At 41.6% G+C, this 18,299-nt stretch overlaps 1 protein-coding gene across 9 annotated transcripts in view; it reads right to left on the bottom strand.

Moving 5' to 3' along the window:
* The window catches only part of CACNA1D (calcium voltage-gated channel subunit alpha1 D), a 252,174-nt gene that overhangs the window by 123,987 nt on the left and 109,888 nt on the right, over nt 1–18,299 (bottom strand). For 8 of the 9 annotated variants that reach the window (XM_075287149.1, XM_075287141.1, XM_075287143.1 and 5 more), the window contains exons 6-9: nt 14,606–14,758; nt 13,986–14,182; nt 9,554–9,657; nt 1,921–2,090 (exon numbers count right to left, since the gene is read on the bottom strand). In XM_075287149.1, coding sequence (XP_075143250.1) covers nt 1,921–2,090; nt 9,554–9,657; nt 13,986–14,182; nt 14,606–14,758 — 624 coding nt within the window. Of the gene's footprint in view, nt 1–1,920; nt 2,091–9,182; nt 9,421–9,553; nt 9,658–13,985; nt 14,183–14,605; nt 14,759–18,299 lie in introns of those variants that run through there. The other variant, XM_075287148.1, reaches the window with a different exon arrangement.

The following is an 18,299-nucleotide window of genomic DNA, read 5'->3' as shown; positions in this document are numbered from 1 at the left end:
CCGGCTCTGATTTAGTGCATCAATAGGCACAGTCCGCAACCACGTCTTGGCTCTAGTGTCTGCCCTTCTTCGAGCGTCTTCAGAAAATATTACAAGACGAGAACCAAGAAAGCCGCTCAAAGCCTGTGAATCATCTTCACTTAAAAATACAGTGTCAGTTTATTATACATTACATCACATGTGTATTATATATTACTATGGCTGTGTCTCATTTATAGTGGGTTTCCAGACTTATTAATCAATGGCCTATCCTTAGCGTAGGTCATTATTTAAAGATTGGCAGGGGGCCAGCAAACAACACCCCTGCCAAAGAAATGCCATGTTCAGGTGAATGCTGCTGCTTCTTCACAGAAAATAAAGCACAGCTCTGTTTATTTGCATAGTGTCTGTGCTAGGTATTGCAGCTAAATCTATTCACTTGAATGGGACTGAGCTCCCATCAGGCTATTTAAGGAGGACCTTTCATATCCTCAGGCACATGCGGTGTAACACACCGCTACAAAGCCGACAGTGTGCCAAATTTAGCGCACTATTGGCTTTCCCGTTATGTGCCCCTGGTGAAGAGCTATCGGTGCCGTTACCGTAACTCTTCACTGTCACAAGGGCATTCCTGACAGTCTGTGAGGTCTGACGGTACAGTCCATAGCTCTGTACTGTCAGAGTGGGCATTCTTTACTCCCCAGCGATGAAACTGAGCAGTGAGTAACGCCCCCCCAGGACTAGTCTATGGACGAGTACTATCAGGAGGGGGGTGTTACTCACAGCTCAGCATCATCGCTGTGCAGTAAAGAACGCCCCCTCTGACAGTACAGCACTATGGACTCTACCGTCAGGAGGGGCGTTCCTCACAGACTGTCAGAAGCACCCTTCTGATTGTGAAGAGCTACGGTAACGGCACTGATAGTTCTTCATCAGGGGCACATAACCCGAAAGCCAATAGTGCATTGAAGTCGGCATTCTAGTGGTGTAATACGCCGCATGAGCGCAAGGACATGAAAGGTCCTCTTTAACTGATGAATGTGACGTGACATGGCCTGTTTATCAGAAGCGGTCCTCAGGTAACTGATCAGCATGGGTCCAGTGTGTTGGAACCCACTTCATCTTCAATTAATGAATTATCCTAAGGGTAGGTCATCACTTAATAAAGTCTGCAAAACCCCTTTAACTTTTCACAGTATTTTGTGATAATGAGTTAGAAATTGTTTCTCATAGCAGTTGAGCTATTACCCTCCCCAAAAAGAGAAAAAAGGCGCGACTTTAAGGCATATGGGAACTCTTGTCTTGTACGCCTGTACACCTAACTGTATCTCATCTTGTATTAGGCTAGAGATGGCCAACAGGGGTACTAGAGCCTGATTTCTTCAGTTGTACCCAATAAACTTCTCCTTACTAATATTGTAATCACTTCTATAAATCATCTTAACATCACATAGAAAGTTTCATCTAATTCCGACAACTCATTCTTGGTTCATTTAGGCTGTCGCTGCAATGGCCAGGATCCAAGTGAGCTCTGATTTTGGCTGATAACCCCTTTCATAGTGATGTGGCACCTAAGTAGTTAGATGGAGGAAGGTTGCTCCCTCAGTCAATCCCTTGCTTACCGCTAATAATGGCCTCAAGGTCTGCCATGTATTGAAGCCTATTAGATTCTACAGCTGCTCCCTCCTCCCCCTCTCCATAGACTTCTATTGGAATCATCTGATCTGTCAGTGTATGTTCCTATGTTCGGATTATAGAGTGAGTGATACAAGGTAAGGAGGGCGATAAGTGGACGACGATGAATTGTTTCTCTACATACATAAGACAATATTTATTAGCTTTGCTTATTGATTTATGGAACTAAGCTACTAAGGTCTTAGGGTTACAGAGATTCAGTTTTTCACCATTTATCAGAATGTTGGTTCATGGTTAGATACGTACTATTGCGTTTGCCCTCCTCATCGCCATCCTCATCATTCTCGGGGTCGATATCTTCAGCTTGGGTTATCCAGTCCAGGTAACCCTTCAGGTCCTCCTCAAGCTGCTGCTTTTCACGTAACTTTTGAAAGTCACCTCTGGCTTTCGCCTTCTCTCTTTCCTTGGAAAACTCACTGTGAGGAGCCAAGACAGAGCAAAGACGCAGTCAAGACGGGACATTTACACACAGATCCATAACATGTGGTGCAGTAAAAGTAGTGAATTTCTGCGTACAGCACGATTGTCATGCAAAGCACTTTCATTTGCTGATATTTCACAGAAGTGTAACAAAGCTGACACATAATACTGTACATTTAATAAATAATGTAATAGCCACATCCGATAAACTGAATGCTTATGTTGGATATACTGGACATAGTTGTCACATGAAAGAGAACATATAAAAGTCAAAACATAAACGTACATCAGACTATGGAAGTTCCTCACAAAACTAAAGCGTGTTGGGTAAGCAGCTGATAGTCTAATTCATCAATATCACCGCTCAACAAATATGGCCACCAGATCTATACAGTGTACAGAGCTGGGAACAGACGGCTCTGTACACTGTGTAGTGGCCATGCCATGCTGTTGCAGCTCAGCTCCTATGCCCTTCAATGGAAACTAAGCAGAGGTAGAAGTACCCCAGAAAGGCCACTACACAGTGTACAGAGCTGTCTCACTACCTCCGATCCGATAACACTAGGTCACCGACATCTGCTCTTGAACAATCCATTTAATTACAATGGCTAGATTTCCATTGCAGAGAAACAGTCCATGGGATGGCAAGGAGTCCACCTTCTCTGTGCTCAGGTAACAATGCAAAGACAATACCGCTACTGTCTCTACACCAAGAGGATACAGCCAAAGAGATGTTGGGCCACTAGACTACTAGATCCAGAAGCCAAGGGAACCTACTGGCCACCCTGAAGACATTAGGGCTGCATTTAGGTATTCTACCACCTTTCTGATTTCCTTTGATAGCTGGCATTCTGTGCCATGTAAATTTATTCCATGGTGATTTATGAAACATAGCCTTCCACTGTCAGAAAGAAGAAAATTAACCCTTAAGTGGCAAAAAATAGTAAATGGTCAGCAGCACAAGGAAGGATTTGGGATTCTGGAGGAAGCTGTGGCACAAAAGGGGGCATGATTACTGTGTAAATGTGGCTACAAGGAATAGATGGGGCACATCAATGGATGGAGCAGGATAAGTTGCGCAGGGGGAGCCCCAGCTGGGCTTTTGCACCAGGGCCCATGTGCCTTTAGATACGCCCTTGATACACATACAGATGTCTATTTCACCCACTCTGTTCATACACATGCACACTTGGCTCTGACTTCTGTACTGTGCTGTGGAATGCGGTTCAGGCAACGTTAAAAAGAAAATATTTGTGTAATAAGGTCTAGTAGATCATTTGTGAATCAGGCTACAAGAAATAGCCCATAGAGACAAGTGACTGTCTGCAAAGTCAGTGTCAATTGGGACTTTCTTCCATCAGACCTTTTGGGTCTGGGACCCCCGTAGGTTTCTACCCTGTGGGGAAATGACCCATAAGCATTCCCAATCCACATCAATAGCCATCGTGCCTCTTTAAGAAAAGAAGAGTATTAATGCAGAATTTCTTGTATAAATTGTTGCTATGGCAACTCGAATAAAAAGACCTTCGAAATGTTAACATAGGAAAAGAAGAATTGTACTGTTTCAGGCTTAAATTATATATCTTGTCACATAAAATTTACGCCGCTGCTTCGCTGCCATAGACCCTTATAAATGGAGGGTCGCGTTATTTTAAATGTGTTTAAAAATATCGCGTACGATAAAATGACTATAATTGCTAAATTACGTGCGGTGGGAAGTGTCAATGGCCAGGAAGTAATGGAGAGAAATGCCGGGTGCTCCACATTTGTAGAGATTTCATATAAGTCAACGCAATGTTTAATAAACCGGTCGGCTTGGTTACCGGGTTTTTGTGAAAGAGCCGTAAACTATTTAGCGCTATTGTCCGTCTCCCTAAGGACTACCAGAAATGCCATTATAGGGAAGAGATTCATCAGTCATGCATACTTTCTCTAGTCAGGCACAAATACAGTATATAGTCAGTAAAGGAAGATTATTCCAGGAGACAACTGTCTGAATTTCTTCATAATGTGGCATTAATAAAAATGCGGGAGGTTTTTGCCGAGAAAAGTTTTTATTTCTATTTTATGTCACCTCTGCCACTTTCCTGAAAGTGGAGCATGGCATGAGTAGGGCTGGTGGAAATTATTCCTGAAATCTGGACCTCAGTTCAGGTTGACAGCCAGGCGGAGCCTGAAGAGCCAAACATGAGGCACATCCTCTGCCAATTCAGGAAATCTCCCCCACAGGGAGGTGAAATTCATCATGTCTACCCTGGTTTTGCGCCACCTCGTAATTGAGATGCTTCCTCCACCAGAGTAGGAGTTATAAAGACTGGCATTGAATACATATACACATATATATACATATATACACATACATCTCCATAGGATCTCCATAGATCTCTCCCACTGAGCATTGAAATTCATCATGCCTGATCAATCTGTTGGAGAGAAGATGGAAGGTCCTACACACATTAAGTAGCCAAATGGCTCCACCAAATTCAGTGGGGTTTTCTCAATTCAACAAAGAGGCCTCCTGCACACAGGGGTATACACCACAGAAAATCAGTCTGTATATCGGCTAAATTACCCTGTCCAAAGATAGACCCAAGTTGTAGACTCCAAGTCATTGAATATGGTCTAGGAACATATTATCAGTTTGTAAGTTGGCACAAACTCTAGAGATTTGGACACCAAGCATCATAGTCATCTATAATACTAGGAGTCGCTGTCTCTCCATGGGATAACTGTTGTGTACTGCTATGGGGAGACAGACTTATAGCATGACTTAGACGCTTAGCGTCCGAATCTCAAGGGTTTGGTCAAATAACGGCAGCTGATATACGGACCGTTAATTCTCACCATATTCGGCTGTATGCAGGACGCCAAACAGGAACCTGTCCTCACAGACCTACAGCTGGCTGCGTACCGTATGCCATTTATCTCCAATCACTATCATAACATTTGCCACCTGATACTGGTGAACTGTCAAGAGGGCCGTCTCCAATGTCCATTGTCAATGACTGAGGCTGACGTGTGTTAGTTACTGACCTGGAGAGTGACTGTTCCTTTCACATCTATGGGACGGCCATAAATACAGTCCCATAGAAAAAGAGTAAAGCAGAAGTTCACACACTCAACCTGCTGCTTCAGTCTTCAGAAATACATTGGTGGGATGCTTGGCCTCCTATAAGGCTGGCCATTTGTACATTGCTGTGGAATGTGTCGGCACTATATACACAACAGTATACAGACCTTAGGAACAAGTGACTGGCTGCAAAGTCAGTGTCAAATGGGGCTGTACCTGTGGATCCTTGGATTATTTTAGGTTCCTATCTTGAGTGTAAGTGACGCATAAGCATTGTCAATTCACGTCAAATCAGTGGCGGTCACGAGACTCGTAAGACCCCAACCTATTAGCAAGTTATCCCTATCCATAAGGGACAGCTTGAAATAACTGGAATACCACTTTAATGCTACTGCCACAAATACATTCAGGGGACCCGGATTCACGTTTCCGGTTTCCTCTTCCTGCCACGTACCTTTACTGTAGGACTAGTCATGCCATCTGGAACCAAAGACACACAATGTCCATGTCCCAGGCCTTGACATTAACGTTGTGATCACAGGGCCAAACTTTTCCAATTCATGCAGCACATATTATGGGTTTCATATAATCTCTTTCCTTGTGTTACCAGCACAACAGCAGATAAAGGCAGATAATTACTTCCCCGAACAGCCCGTCTCTGCCCTTGTGGACTAAAATTAGCCATATTATACCACATGGAGGTCCTGAGGGGACTCCTTATCCATCAATTAAGAGCGCAAGCAAATTCAAGAGGATTCTGGAGCCAAGTCAGACTGCAACGTGATAACTGCTCTAATGCTGTAATGAAATGGGAGGAGAAGAGCGACATTTCCTATTACACGCATTTTCATTCATTTGTAAATCAGTCTTCATGACCTCATAACCCTGAAGTCAGCTACCGCTATACGTTTCCAAAGATACCTTATATACGTCTTTTGAAGAAATGATGATGGAGATAGCGAGGGAGTCATTAGAATCCAGCTAAATAACCCAGCCTCACAGATAGATAGGTTATGGTCACCCAAATCAAATCGGTGATCGCCTTGTCAACCAATCCGTATTTACAATTTTGGCAATATGCAAATGAGCTCTTTGGAGAAACAAGGTGCTCTAAAGATGTATCAGGTCCTCATTGCTCCAAAGGGCCCTAACCCATCTCTCTGCCACACTGGGTATATGCTGGCTTTTGGTGACAGACTCCCTTTAAAGTAGCACTCTCAGAAATGGTTTTATTTTCTGGTCTGTTAGATGATACGAGATGTAGGTTGCAGTAAAGATAATCTTCTTAACACTTTTTATTACTTGTTGGTCCTCAGCTGTGTCATGTGACACACGGTCATAGGAATAGGATAGGAACGCAGTTTCCCAGTCATTCCAATGCGTCTCAGATAAAGGCTCTTGTACAAACAACAGCGACACTGACAACCTATTCACACGTAAGACTCCATGTCACTTGGAGAGTCCTATTCTTTGTCACATGACATAGCTAACGTCCAATAGAGAGTGGATAACTCAAAAATGCAAACAATGATAAGAAGGGTCCCATCTTTACTATTTACATCATCCATCTACCTTTCTAAGGCAGGGTTCACACTACTGTTGGATTCCGCTCAGAAGGTGCGGAATCCAGTATAGCCAGTATATGTTGCTAAAATCTTGTACAGACAATAAGCACGGACACTGCTGACAGAATCCACTGGTAGTGTGAATGCCCCCTAACAGGTCCAGGAATAACAATTGTGAGAGTGCTCCTTTAAATGTGACGCCTGGAGCCTTTGCGTCATGACATGCAGTAATGGTACCGCACCTGGCACAAACTTCCCTTACTAGCCATATTGCCCTGCGCCACTACTACGGATGACGCTCAATAGCCAATTGGAATGTCATATTCTCACTCTTCATTCTGTGTGTCCACAATTGATGCTACAGCTGGGGAGACACAGAACAACAGGTTCATCAATACTAGAAAGTAAGAAGGTGCTCCGGTGCCCCATCTTTGTCCCTGTTATTACTAATAGACTGTATGCAGTGCTAACAAAAGCGTGCATGTGATGTGAGTGAGGAGAGAGGGGTAAGGTGTTGTCAGACTTATCCCATAGGAGGATTAGGCATTACATTTCAAGATGGCATTCTTTCTCCTGAAGGGTTAAGGGCCCTTTCACACTAAATACTTTTCTGTGTGTTCTTTGGAAAAATTTGGACAGCACACGGACCCATTATTATCAATGTGTGTGCTTTCACAGATTCATTAAAAAGTGATTCTGTCAAATAAAGACGACAACATCATTTTTTATGAACACAAAAAAATGGACGGCATGTGGACCGAATACGGACCCATACGACGTCCGTCTATAATCGCAGATCCATGTAGAAAGTCATGAGCCCAGGGCAGGACTCAGCAGTCCTATTCCTGTCTATTTTGTGGCCCGGACTCACTACATTAAACTAATGGGTCTGTGCCTATATATACTGAATTATTAGGGTTGTGCCTATATATACTGAATTATTAGGGTTGTGCCTATATATACTGAATTATTAGGGTTGTGCCTATATATACTGAGTTATTAGGGTGCACCATCCAAATCCTAAGAAGCCTAATTATAGTAAATGGATACAATGTGAGAAGATTAGAAAGTGTAACCGGTCTTACCCTAACATACAAACACATCCTCCATTTACGCGATGACATTTAATAACATTGTGAACACACTGTGAAATGACAACTAGCGCGTTTTGTGTACTCACCATGACAGTAACTAAAGGAGAAATTCAGCACAATAGCAGAACGGTAAGCAATAAAATGACATGCACGGTGTGCAGGACAGCACACGCAGCCTAGAGTAGGTGGCCAGCTGGACATGGGGAATTTTCCCAGACATTGAAAACAGAGATTAGAAAGTGCGATATTAATAGACACACAGAGAAATCACTCCAGGAAAAAACATGCTGTCAGTCCTAACCCATGGCAGAAGATCTTTGCTTGGAACCATGTCCTGTATACAGGTCTTCAGGATCATTACATGTGTCAGCAGATGCTGCGGAGCTGGTGTTATATAAGTTTACGAGACATCTGGCACCTTAGTCACCGGCTGGACAAGCAAACCATGATGTACTGGGTTGTCCAACCATACATAACCATATAAACATGGCCTGAGGCATGTATCAAGATCCTCAATGACTCATTTGACTTCTTAAAGGAACACTAAACCTAGAAATAAATTATACAAGTCAGAAATACTGCTGCCCTCACTGTTGGATAGGCGATAGAATTTCTTGTATGATCCTAAGGGCTTATTCACACTTGCAAGTGTATGAAAATTGTGCACAGAACATGAATGCCATCTGTGCACTGTGCTTTTTTCAAGGACCCAAAAATTTAAAAAAGTTAATTTATTTTTTACGGATGGGATATTTGGAACAATGGAACAACAAAAGATAGCAGGAAACCTGAAAATGAGCAGGATCATGTGCAGTCCGTGATCCATTAAAAGCGGAGGTGTGAATAAGTCTTGCAGAAACCCTACAAAGTACACAAGGGTTAATCCCTAAATGATTTGTTGCGCCTTTGGCTGGTGATGGAGGGACAGGGCTCATCAAAGGAGGTGTGGCTTAAATCTTCTACCCTATAGGGCAGAGTGTTAGGGAGCTGCTACGGCCAGTGGTCTTGCAATCTGTCACTGGTCAACGAGGAGGCAACAAGGGAACATGGCCGAGCTCCTGAGATGCACACAGATAATCACTTTATATACTTCCAAGACAAAGTCGGACCAAAGAAAAGGCAGAGATGTCGGGAGGATGTGCTGGAATATATTTTTATTTTATGTATTTTTTGTGGTTAGTGTTCCTTTAAGAGGGTACCTGTAGCAGATTTCTGTTTCCAAACAAAGAGCATATAGAAATCGTAAAAAAATGACACTGGCAGCCATGCAAGTTACACCGGTGAAATATTTCCTTTGTGCAGATAGCCGGCCACCCAGCACACAGCAGTAGTATAGGCAGAGATCATCCAACTGCTTACCCACTAAGTACACCAAGAACCAGGTTAAGAACGAAAAATGAGCCAAGGATAATAAGACTAACAAAATAGACCCATGGCCACTCACATCCTATGGCATCATTCACCTGTAAAAATGCAAGGAAGTTGGTTACAGTCTGAATGTGAACTGTCCAGCAGAGACCAACCTGCAGCCACCACACAACATTGGCAACCTCCATCTTCCAGTCTGCGGTAGGATAGAGGAAACGGCAGTGATACTTACCTTCTCCATCTTAAGCATTCTCTATACTTAGTCTTCATGACAACTTCTCCCCCTACTAGTTAGGAACCTATATGTTGGTGGTGGCTGAGCGCTGGGCTCTGCTTTCAGGAAAGAAAAGACGTGTGCTTACCCGCTTAATACACCAAGAACAAGATTTAGCACGAAAAATGACCCAAAGATGACGAGACTGACAAAATACACCCAAGGTAATTCAAATCCCATAGCATCATTCATCTGGAAAAAACAAAATGGACTTGTAGGAAGAGTTTGTTAGAAGAAGCAGGACATGAAAAATAGAACAGACCAAAATCCCCCTTTGGATGTTTATCGTGCTGTAGGTGGCAAGTGTCATCATATCTGAGACCATGTGGGGTGGGAGGGGGAAAATAATACAATAAGTCAATGTCATATAAAACCCTCACTAAGTCTTGGTTTCTCTATTAAAGGGGTTTTCCATTTTACAAAAAGTTGCATTAATTCTATTGGTTACATCCGCTGTCATTGTGGTGCTGGGCTCTATGTGGTCTATAGATAGGACTGTAAACAATCAGCGGCCTTGGCAGTACTGAGCTCAATGACTGGTGGCGGTCGTCATAGGTGTCAACATCATGTTAACATTGCACCATTCTAAACAGAGATGGCTGGGGAGTCCGGGAATGGTGGCACCAGAACCAGGGGCATTACATTACACTTTTTTTTTTTTTTTGATCTTTCTGGCCATTATTAAAGGTCATCTTATAATCTGCAGAACATTTACTTCTTTGAATACAGCCTTGGTTTGGGTGTCCTGTTGAATCACATGATCAGCGATCTCGCCACATCATTTGCACTCTATGGACAGACTGAAAGTCGGTTTTCTCTATCTAAGTCTATGAGACTCACATCAAGACTTTTAGACTTAAAGAGAGATGGGGTCTGATTACTTTTAGAGGTCTGAATAATTTTAGGGGTCTAGTCTGAGGTCTGATTAATTTTCAGGGTCTCTTCTGAGATATGATTAATTTCAGGGGTTTAGTTTGGGGTGTCATTAATTTTAGAGGCCTGGTCCCGGGACTGATTAATTTTCAGGGTATGCTCTGGGATCTGATTCATTTTAGGGGTCTGGTCTGGGGTCTAAAGTGATACATTTAAATGATCTTATCATTATTGAGTCTGAGTGAGTTCTCGGGTCTGATCTGGGATCAGAATTAGTTTACGGATCTGGTTTTCTCGCTAACAAATAAAAATAAATATTTATTTTAAAAGTTCTAGATAGTTTGTGAAATGTCAGGGCTAGTTCACACGCAGTTATTTGGTCCGGATTTTGATGCGGAATCCAATTGAGTTCAATGGGAGCCGGTCATTTCCTTTTTCCGTGAGCGGTATTTTACCGCTCATGGATAAAAGAAGCGCCCAGCCCTATCTTGACGCGGATTCCATGGTGGAAACCGCCGCAGTGTCTGCATCAAGACAACCCCTCCGGACTAGGCCCAAATGAATGGAACGGAAAGCCGCGACAGTTGCATTTTGGTCCAGATTCTGACGCGAATTTCCACGTCAAAATCCGGACCAAATAACTACGTGTGAACTAGCCCTTAGCAAGACAAAATTTGTATTGTATTGTTTTTACTTTTCATCAGCTCTGCCCTGCACCTGACTGCAGACCCGGGTAGGTGTACCTCTAGTAAATTTGTTGGGTACTCCTGACATACGCTAGTAAATCATATTAAATGTCATGTAGTTATTTTATGAAAACTGGATGCAGCAACTGATAGAAACTGTCACAATCGGAAAAAAATACAGTATATAATGTGTGATGTGATTCTAGTTAGAGGATAAAGGAGGTTAGGATGGAAATAAGAATGTGTAATGTCTATTCTCAAGATTCATCAGAGGTAACGTGATAAGCTGATAACACTCATCTCACCTTGGGGTTACATGTGATGGGATCTTTATCTGCATCTTTTAGATTATGAATTACAATAAGGATAACACTGACATCTCGATTTTTCCTTCTAATCTTAAAATGTCATATACGACCTTCACAGAAAAATTCATTGAATGTAAAATCTAACAATGAATGTCTACTTTGGGATCATGCACACTGCTGTAGTCAGTACCTCTGAGCCATACAAGGATGTGGTATAGCACAGTCAATAGATGTCAATGGAGCCCAATGGGGCCGGATATGGGAGAAGACCACTGACCACATAGACAAGTCCAATATGATGAGGGTCCATTCACACAGAGTAACGTGCCGCATGATGTGGCACATATACGGCGTATGAGACTTTGCGCACCGTAAAATCACGGCCACAAAATAACGCGGCGTATACGATCCAGGCTCCCATTGAAATCAATGGGAGCTTTTACGGCGCTCAAAGTCTCACACGCCGTATACGTGCCACATCACGCGGCACGTTACTCCGTGTGAATGGACCCTATTTAACTGTATGTTCTCTATGTGCATCTCGATATCAGGTGGACCTAGAATGGCAGCCTATTGTTATTCAGAGCTGTAATCTTCATTCTGTTGGCTCTTGAGTTCTCATCTCACAGTATTCCTTGCTTGTTCAGTGCTTTGTAGAACATGTAACACTGATTTATATTCTAGGACCAAATGTTTATACTTGTATTGTGTATTTCTAGTTATAAACAACTTTGCATAAATGACTAGTACAGGTGAAAATATATCTTATTAAAGAGATCTGTTTCCTTCACCACTTATTAAGCTGCTCTCCTGCTCTTTATCCTCAATCTGATTGCTGGTTTATATTCAGCGTCACATAGAGAGCACTATGGAGAAGGGAGGGTGGAGTAAGATTTCCTGTCAGTTGGTTAACTGATTTATTACCTCATTATGTGCACTTATGTGCCTCTTACCTACAACCTAGCAGTGTTACATTTTGTTGTTCTGTATGCTTTTAACAGCAGCAATTATTTGTGTCTTTTCTACCCCCCTCCCCTCTTCATAGACTAATATGGAGAAACTAACTGCCTGAAAAATGGAGAAGAAAACAGATTTTGTTAACAAGATATATTACAAAGTTTCAGATATTAACCTGTACTATTCTTTTTATAAGAAGTTGTTTATGACTGGAGGTACACTTTAATAAAAATGGCCTACAAATGTCATGTACTATACCAGGACAATTCATTCTTTCACCCAGGTCCCTAACACTACAGAAAATGGTTGCACCATATTGGGATATATATAAAAGTTGCTATATTGATGCTCCCTGCAGCTATTGGCTGAAGCTGCACCTCACAACTCAATGTTTTTCCTATCCTCTGCAAACCAGAAGCGCATATTACTGCAAATACTAGGAGCTCTACGTTTTAGTAACTTACTCTTGTAACTGGACAAAAAAACCGAGTGAATTACAGAAAATGTAAGAAGAGAGCTCTTAAAATTATCACTATTCTGCACATAAAAAATGCAGGGCTTGGGATAACTGACAGGATAGAACTGTAAGTTGTACATATGGTAGAGGGTTGCAATAAGAGATGGTCGTGGGTGTGAACGTAGGGTCCCGCCCCAGATTTGCAGTAATAATGGTACGTCACACTTGAGTAGTGCCAACACAAAATTCGTATTTTTATTTGTCAGTAGACAGAGTTAAACGTTTTTTGGTATCAGGAGATACCTTCATCAGACTCTTAATAAAGGATGAAAATAATATAGAGGGAATGTTCCTGTATATTCAATGTGGTAATGGCGAATTCTCCGCATAAGAACCAACAGGGTCCGCTTATGAGAGAAACAGATGGTCAGTATGTCAGGACGTGGCACCAAACGTAATGCTGTAGCGCTGTAGAAAAGGGTGGTATTACCGAAAAACGTTTAACTATGTCTCTACTGACAAATAAAAATACGAATTTTGTGTTGGCACTACTCAAGTGTGACGTACCATTATTACTGTAAGTTGTACAGGTTACTCCTGCGAAGAGAAACTGGCTGCAGTATATGGCCTGTATATTGCCCACGTTTCACAGACTGAATCTGGTCTGGAGATTGGGACTCCTTGCATCATAGTGAGCCATGAAAAGTCCATGCGACCCTGCTTCCCTGTGATTCCACTATCCCACACTATATACAATACATGACAGTAGAGCTATGGAGAAAGGGCTTTCTAGAATATAAGATCATCATGATGTAAGGAGCCCTACTGATTGGAGCAGATTCAGTCTGGGAAATACAGGCAATATAACATCCAGACCCTATTTGCTCACGTGCAGGAGGCCAAAAGGAGTTTTCTCACAAGGGACATTCACAGGATATGTGAAAACTGTCTGATCACTGGGGGTACCATTGTTGGGACCCTATATCAACTACTAGATCAAGGGTCCCACACCACAGTTTCTCCTTCTTGTTTCACTCCTTTGAAGTGACAAGAACTTTGAGAAGAGTGAAGCACGTTTTGTGTAGAACAAAGTCAAGCGCTCTGTTCAATGCCTCCAGGTTTGAAGGAAACAGTTGAACGCTTCCATCACGTATATGTTGTGCACTACTCATTTCTATTCGTGACCATTATTACTTTCATCAATGTAAGAGCATTTGGTGACAACATTTATTAACTTACCCAATATAAAACATCAGTCCAGCCCTCCATTGTAATACACTGGAACACAGTTAACATTGCAAAGGCAAAGTTATCGAAGTTAGTTATTCCCCCGTTAGGCCCAGCCCATCCGCTCTTACATTCTGATCCATTAACAGGACAAATGCGCCCGTTCCCTGAGAACGCACAGGGCGCAGGTTCATCTTCAGCAAGCAATTCTGTGAAATGAAGGACATGCAGTGAATGACAAGCTAGTATCCATCATCATTATGTCTGCTCATACAGTGAAGGCAGTCAACCACAGTCATAATGCACAGGGTCATCAGGGATTTAAAGGGGTATTGCCATCTTATTTCTTATTATATTACGATGACATGTATTCATTTTGTTCTGAAATTCTTGGTCATCTCAGTTCAATTTGACTAAAGCTTCATTCAGCAGACAGCTATTCCATCTGACCTCCCCTATACACCATGCATGTGTAACAATATGGAGAAGAAAATAAACCTATGCAGCTAATCTCTCATGAACAAAATTATCAGACATGTTCAAATCTGTCATGTCCAACCTTTCTGCCAGTTAGGACACCCCTAGTCACAAGATCACCATAATCTACGTGTTCAATGGGTTCTTTAACTTACCAGTGCCAGTGAAAAAACAGGATTTGTGCATTTTTCCAACAAAAAGTTCTAGTCCAATAATAGCATAAATTATAATGACAAACAAGACCAAGAGAGCGATGTGCAGCAGGGGAACCATGGCTTTAATAATGGAGTTCAGGACAACTTGTAAACCTGGAAGGAGAAGAGAGATGTCATTGTATTCATGCTGTGACTTTTGCATAGTGTTTATATCCTTCGAGGAGAGGCATAGCTTGATTATTTTGGGGCCCAGTGCAAAAATAGCGCCTCCAGGTGTTTAAGCTTGGTTGTCATTGTCATCTCTGCAACTTCTACGAAAACACCATTGTTTCAAGAGATACCAAGAACCACTGAATACCACAATATATCATATATGAATCTATTATAGATATTTTTATATTAGATATACTATAGATAAAACTTACACATGAGTTATACTGTATAATCTGTGATGATAGGGCTACATAATAATATCTTAATTTATATAGCGCCAACATATTCCGCAGCACGTTACAAGTCACGGTACATTTGAACAGAGAATATTTGATATTACTATGTGACAAAAATGAACATATCAAAAATTGGAGTGAGGGTACTGCTCCCAAGAGCTTACGATCTATAAGGAAATTTGGTCATGCAACATGAAGATGACATTGTCATATTGCATCTATTGATCGTCAATGTGGTTGACATAATGTAACATAATATGACTGCAACACAACAGTTGCTGAAAAATACAGACCTGCTGACTATTTGGTCACAGGTCACAATTTGCATGCAGCTTTGCCAGCATAGACGTCAATGAACTTCATGTGTGACTACCATGTGACATTTAACAGCCAAATCTTACTTTTAAAATAATAGCACAGTAGCAAATTACAGATATATCACAAACATATTGTGGTTGTGTAATGTGTATCTGACTTAATGTCACATGACCAAGTCACCATGTAGCCCTAGCTTTATTGTTAGCTACAGCAGCTTGTTCATGCTTAGGTGTCTGTGCGTCCTTCTGACTCAGCTCTTCCTTCTTATTAACATTTTCTTTCCAAAGATTTGTATGGGCTACACAGAGAAAACAAGAAAAAGAACCTGATAACTAGAGCAAGGAGGAAAGGAACCTGACAGGTGAAGAAAGGAGCCTGATAGGTGAAGAAAGGAAGAAAGAAACCTGAGAGGTGAAGAAAGGAAGAAAGAAACCTGAGAGGTGAAGAAAGGAGAAAAGGAACCTGATAGGTAAAGAAAGGAAGAAAGAAACCTGAGAAGTGAAGAAAGGAAGAAAGAAACCTGAGAGGTGAAGAAAGGAGAAAAGGAACCTGATAGGTAAAGAAAGGAAGAAAGAAACCTGAGAGGTGAAGAAAGGAAGAAAGAAACCTGAGAGGTGAAGAAAGGAAGAAAGGAACCTGATAGGTGAAGAAAGGAGGAGAGGAACCTGAGAGGTGAAGAAAGGAAGAAAGAAACCTGAGAGGTGAAGAAAGGAAGAAAGAAACCTGAGAGGTGAAGAAAGGAAGAAGGAAACCTGATAGGCAAAGAAAGGAAGAAAGGAACCTGATAGGTAAAGAAAGGAAGAAAGAAACCTGATAGGTGAAGAAAGGAAGAAAGAAACCTGATAGGTGAAGAAAGGAAGAAAGGAGCCTGAGAGGTGAAGAAAGGAGCCTGATAGGTGAAGAAAGGAACCTGAGAGGTGAAGAAAGGAGAAAAGGAAACTGATAGGTGAAGAAAGGAAGAAAGAAACCTGATAGGTGAAGAAAGGAGGAGAGGAACCTGATAGGTGAAGAAAGGAAGAAAAAAACCTGAGAGGTGAAGAAAGGAAGAAAGGAACCTGATAGGTGAAGAAAGGAGGAAAGGAGCCTGATAGGTGAAGAAAGGAAGAAAGGAACCTGAGAGGTGAAGAAAGGAGAAAAGGAAACTGATAGGTGAAGAAAGGAAGAAAGAAACCTGATAGGTGAAGAAAGGAGGAGAGGAACCTGATAGGTGAAGAAAGGAAGAAAAAAACCTGAGAGGTGAAGAAAGGAAGAAAGGAACCTGATAGGTGAAGAAAGGAGGAAAGGAGCCTGATAGGTGAAGAAAGGAAGAAAGGAACCTGAGAGGTGAAGAAAGGAGGAAAGGAACCTGATAGGCGAAGAAAGGAGGAAAGGAGCCTGATAGGTGAAGAAAGGAGGAAAGGAGCCTGATAGGTGAAGAAAGGAAGAAAGGAACCTGAGAGGTGAAGAAAGGAGGAAAGGAAACTGATAGGTGAAGAAAGGAAGAAAGAAACCTGATAGGTGAAGAAAGAAGGAGAGGAACCTGACAGGTGAAGAAAGGAAGAAAGGAACCTGATAAGTGTAACCAGGAGTAAAGGAACCTTATAAATGAAGAAAGGAACCTAATAGGTGAAAAAAATAGGAACGGAACCTGACTGGTGAAAAAAGGAGGAAAGGAACCTAAAAAAAAAAAAAGTAAAGGAGCCTGATAAGTGGTAAAAGGAAGAAAGTAACTCGATAGGTGAAAAAAAGAAGGAAAACAACCTAATAGGTAAATACAGAAGCACATGAACTTAATAAATGGAGAAAAAAGTAAAAGGAGCCTGATAAGTGGAGAAGAGAGGAAATGAACCTGATAAGTGCATAAAGGTGAAAAGGAGCCTTAGAAATAGAGAAAAGAAGAAAGAAATCTGATAAGTGGAGAAAGGAACCTATTAGGTAGAAAATGAAGGAATAGAGCCTAATAAGTAAAGAAGGGAGAAAAGTAACCTGGTAAGTGGAGAAAGGAGAAATGGAGCCTTAGAAATGGAGAAAAGGAGCCTGATAAGTGGAGAAAGGAGTAAAGGAGCCGGGTAGATGTAGTAAGGTCGATAGGAACCTGATAAATGGAGAAAAGATTAAAAGAACCTGATCACTGGAAAAAAGAGGAAAGGAGCCTGAGAGGTGGAAGAAGAAGGAAGGGAACCTGGTAAGTGGGAAAAGAAACCTAGGATAGTGGTAAGTGGAGAAATGGGGGAAGGGGCCTGATGGGTGGAAAAAGGTGAAAAGGAGCATTATAAATGGAGAAATAGAGGAAAGAAACCTGATAAGTGAAAAAAAGCAGAAAGAACAAGACACATGACAGACGTTCTTTTACTATTTACTTAAATGACTAATATACTTTAGGGTATAATTTCTTTGGGAACATTATAGACAGAAAAAATGATTGAGGTAGATGAAAATCATTGTTATGTATTTGTCTGGAGACCTTGATAAGTAAATGCACATTAACAGATTTCTATAGCAGAACTAGAGGAGAGACAATCGGTCACAGGGTGAACTTACCACACAGAAAACAAAGACGGAGGTGGGAATGTTCCAGAAAAATACAGACAATGTGGAGTGTGACTCAGGATTTATTATATGGTCAATGTCAGTCAATACACAAAGCTTTTTGTCTGTGCAAATATTCTCCCTACAGGAGTCAATGTGGTTTGGCAAAAAATGCAGTATCTTACTTACAAAAATAAAGCTAAAAAAAAGACAGGGAAGCTTAAAGGGGTTGTTCAAAATGAAATCATTTTTAGTGTAGGTCATAGGTTAATACAAATGTATTGACAGGCCATACGTAAACAAAGAACATGTACAACCTCCCTTCTACCTGTACAATATACAGTGCACAGCCCCATATAGCAGTCATATAACCTTGTCACATGGACATTACTGACAATAGATCTACTAAAAATCTTTCT

This window comes from Leptodactylus fuscus, chromosome 9, assembly GCF_031893055.1.
Source record: "Leptodactylus fuscus isolate aLepFus1 chromosome 9, aLepFus1.hap2, whole genome shotgun sequence".
NCBI classification, from domain to species: domain Eukaryota; kingdom Metazoa; phylum Chordata; class Amphibia; order Anura; family Leptodactylidae; genus Leptodactylus; species Leptodactylus fuscus.
This window is presented reverse-complemented; position numbering and strand designations above follow the sequence as displayed.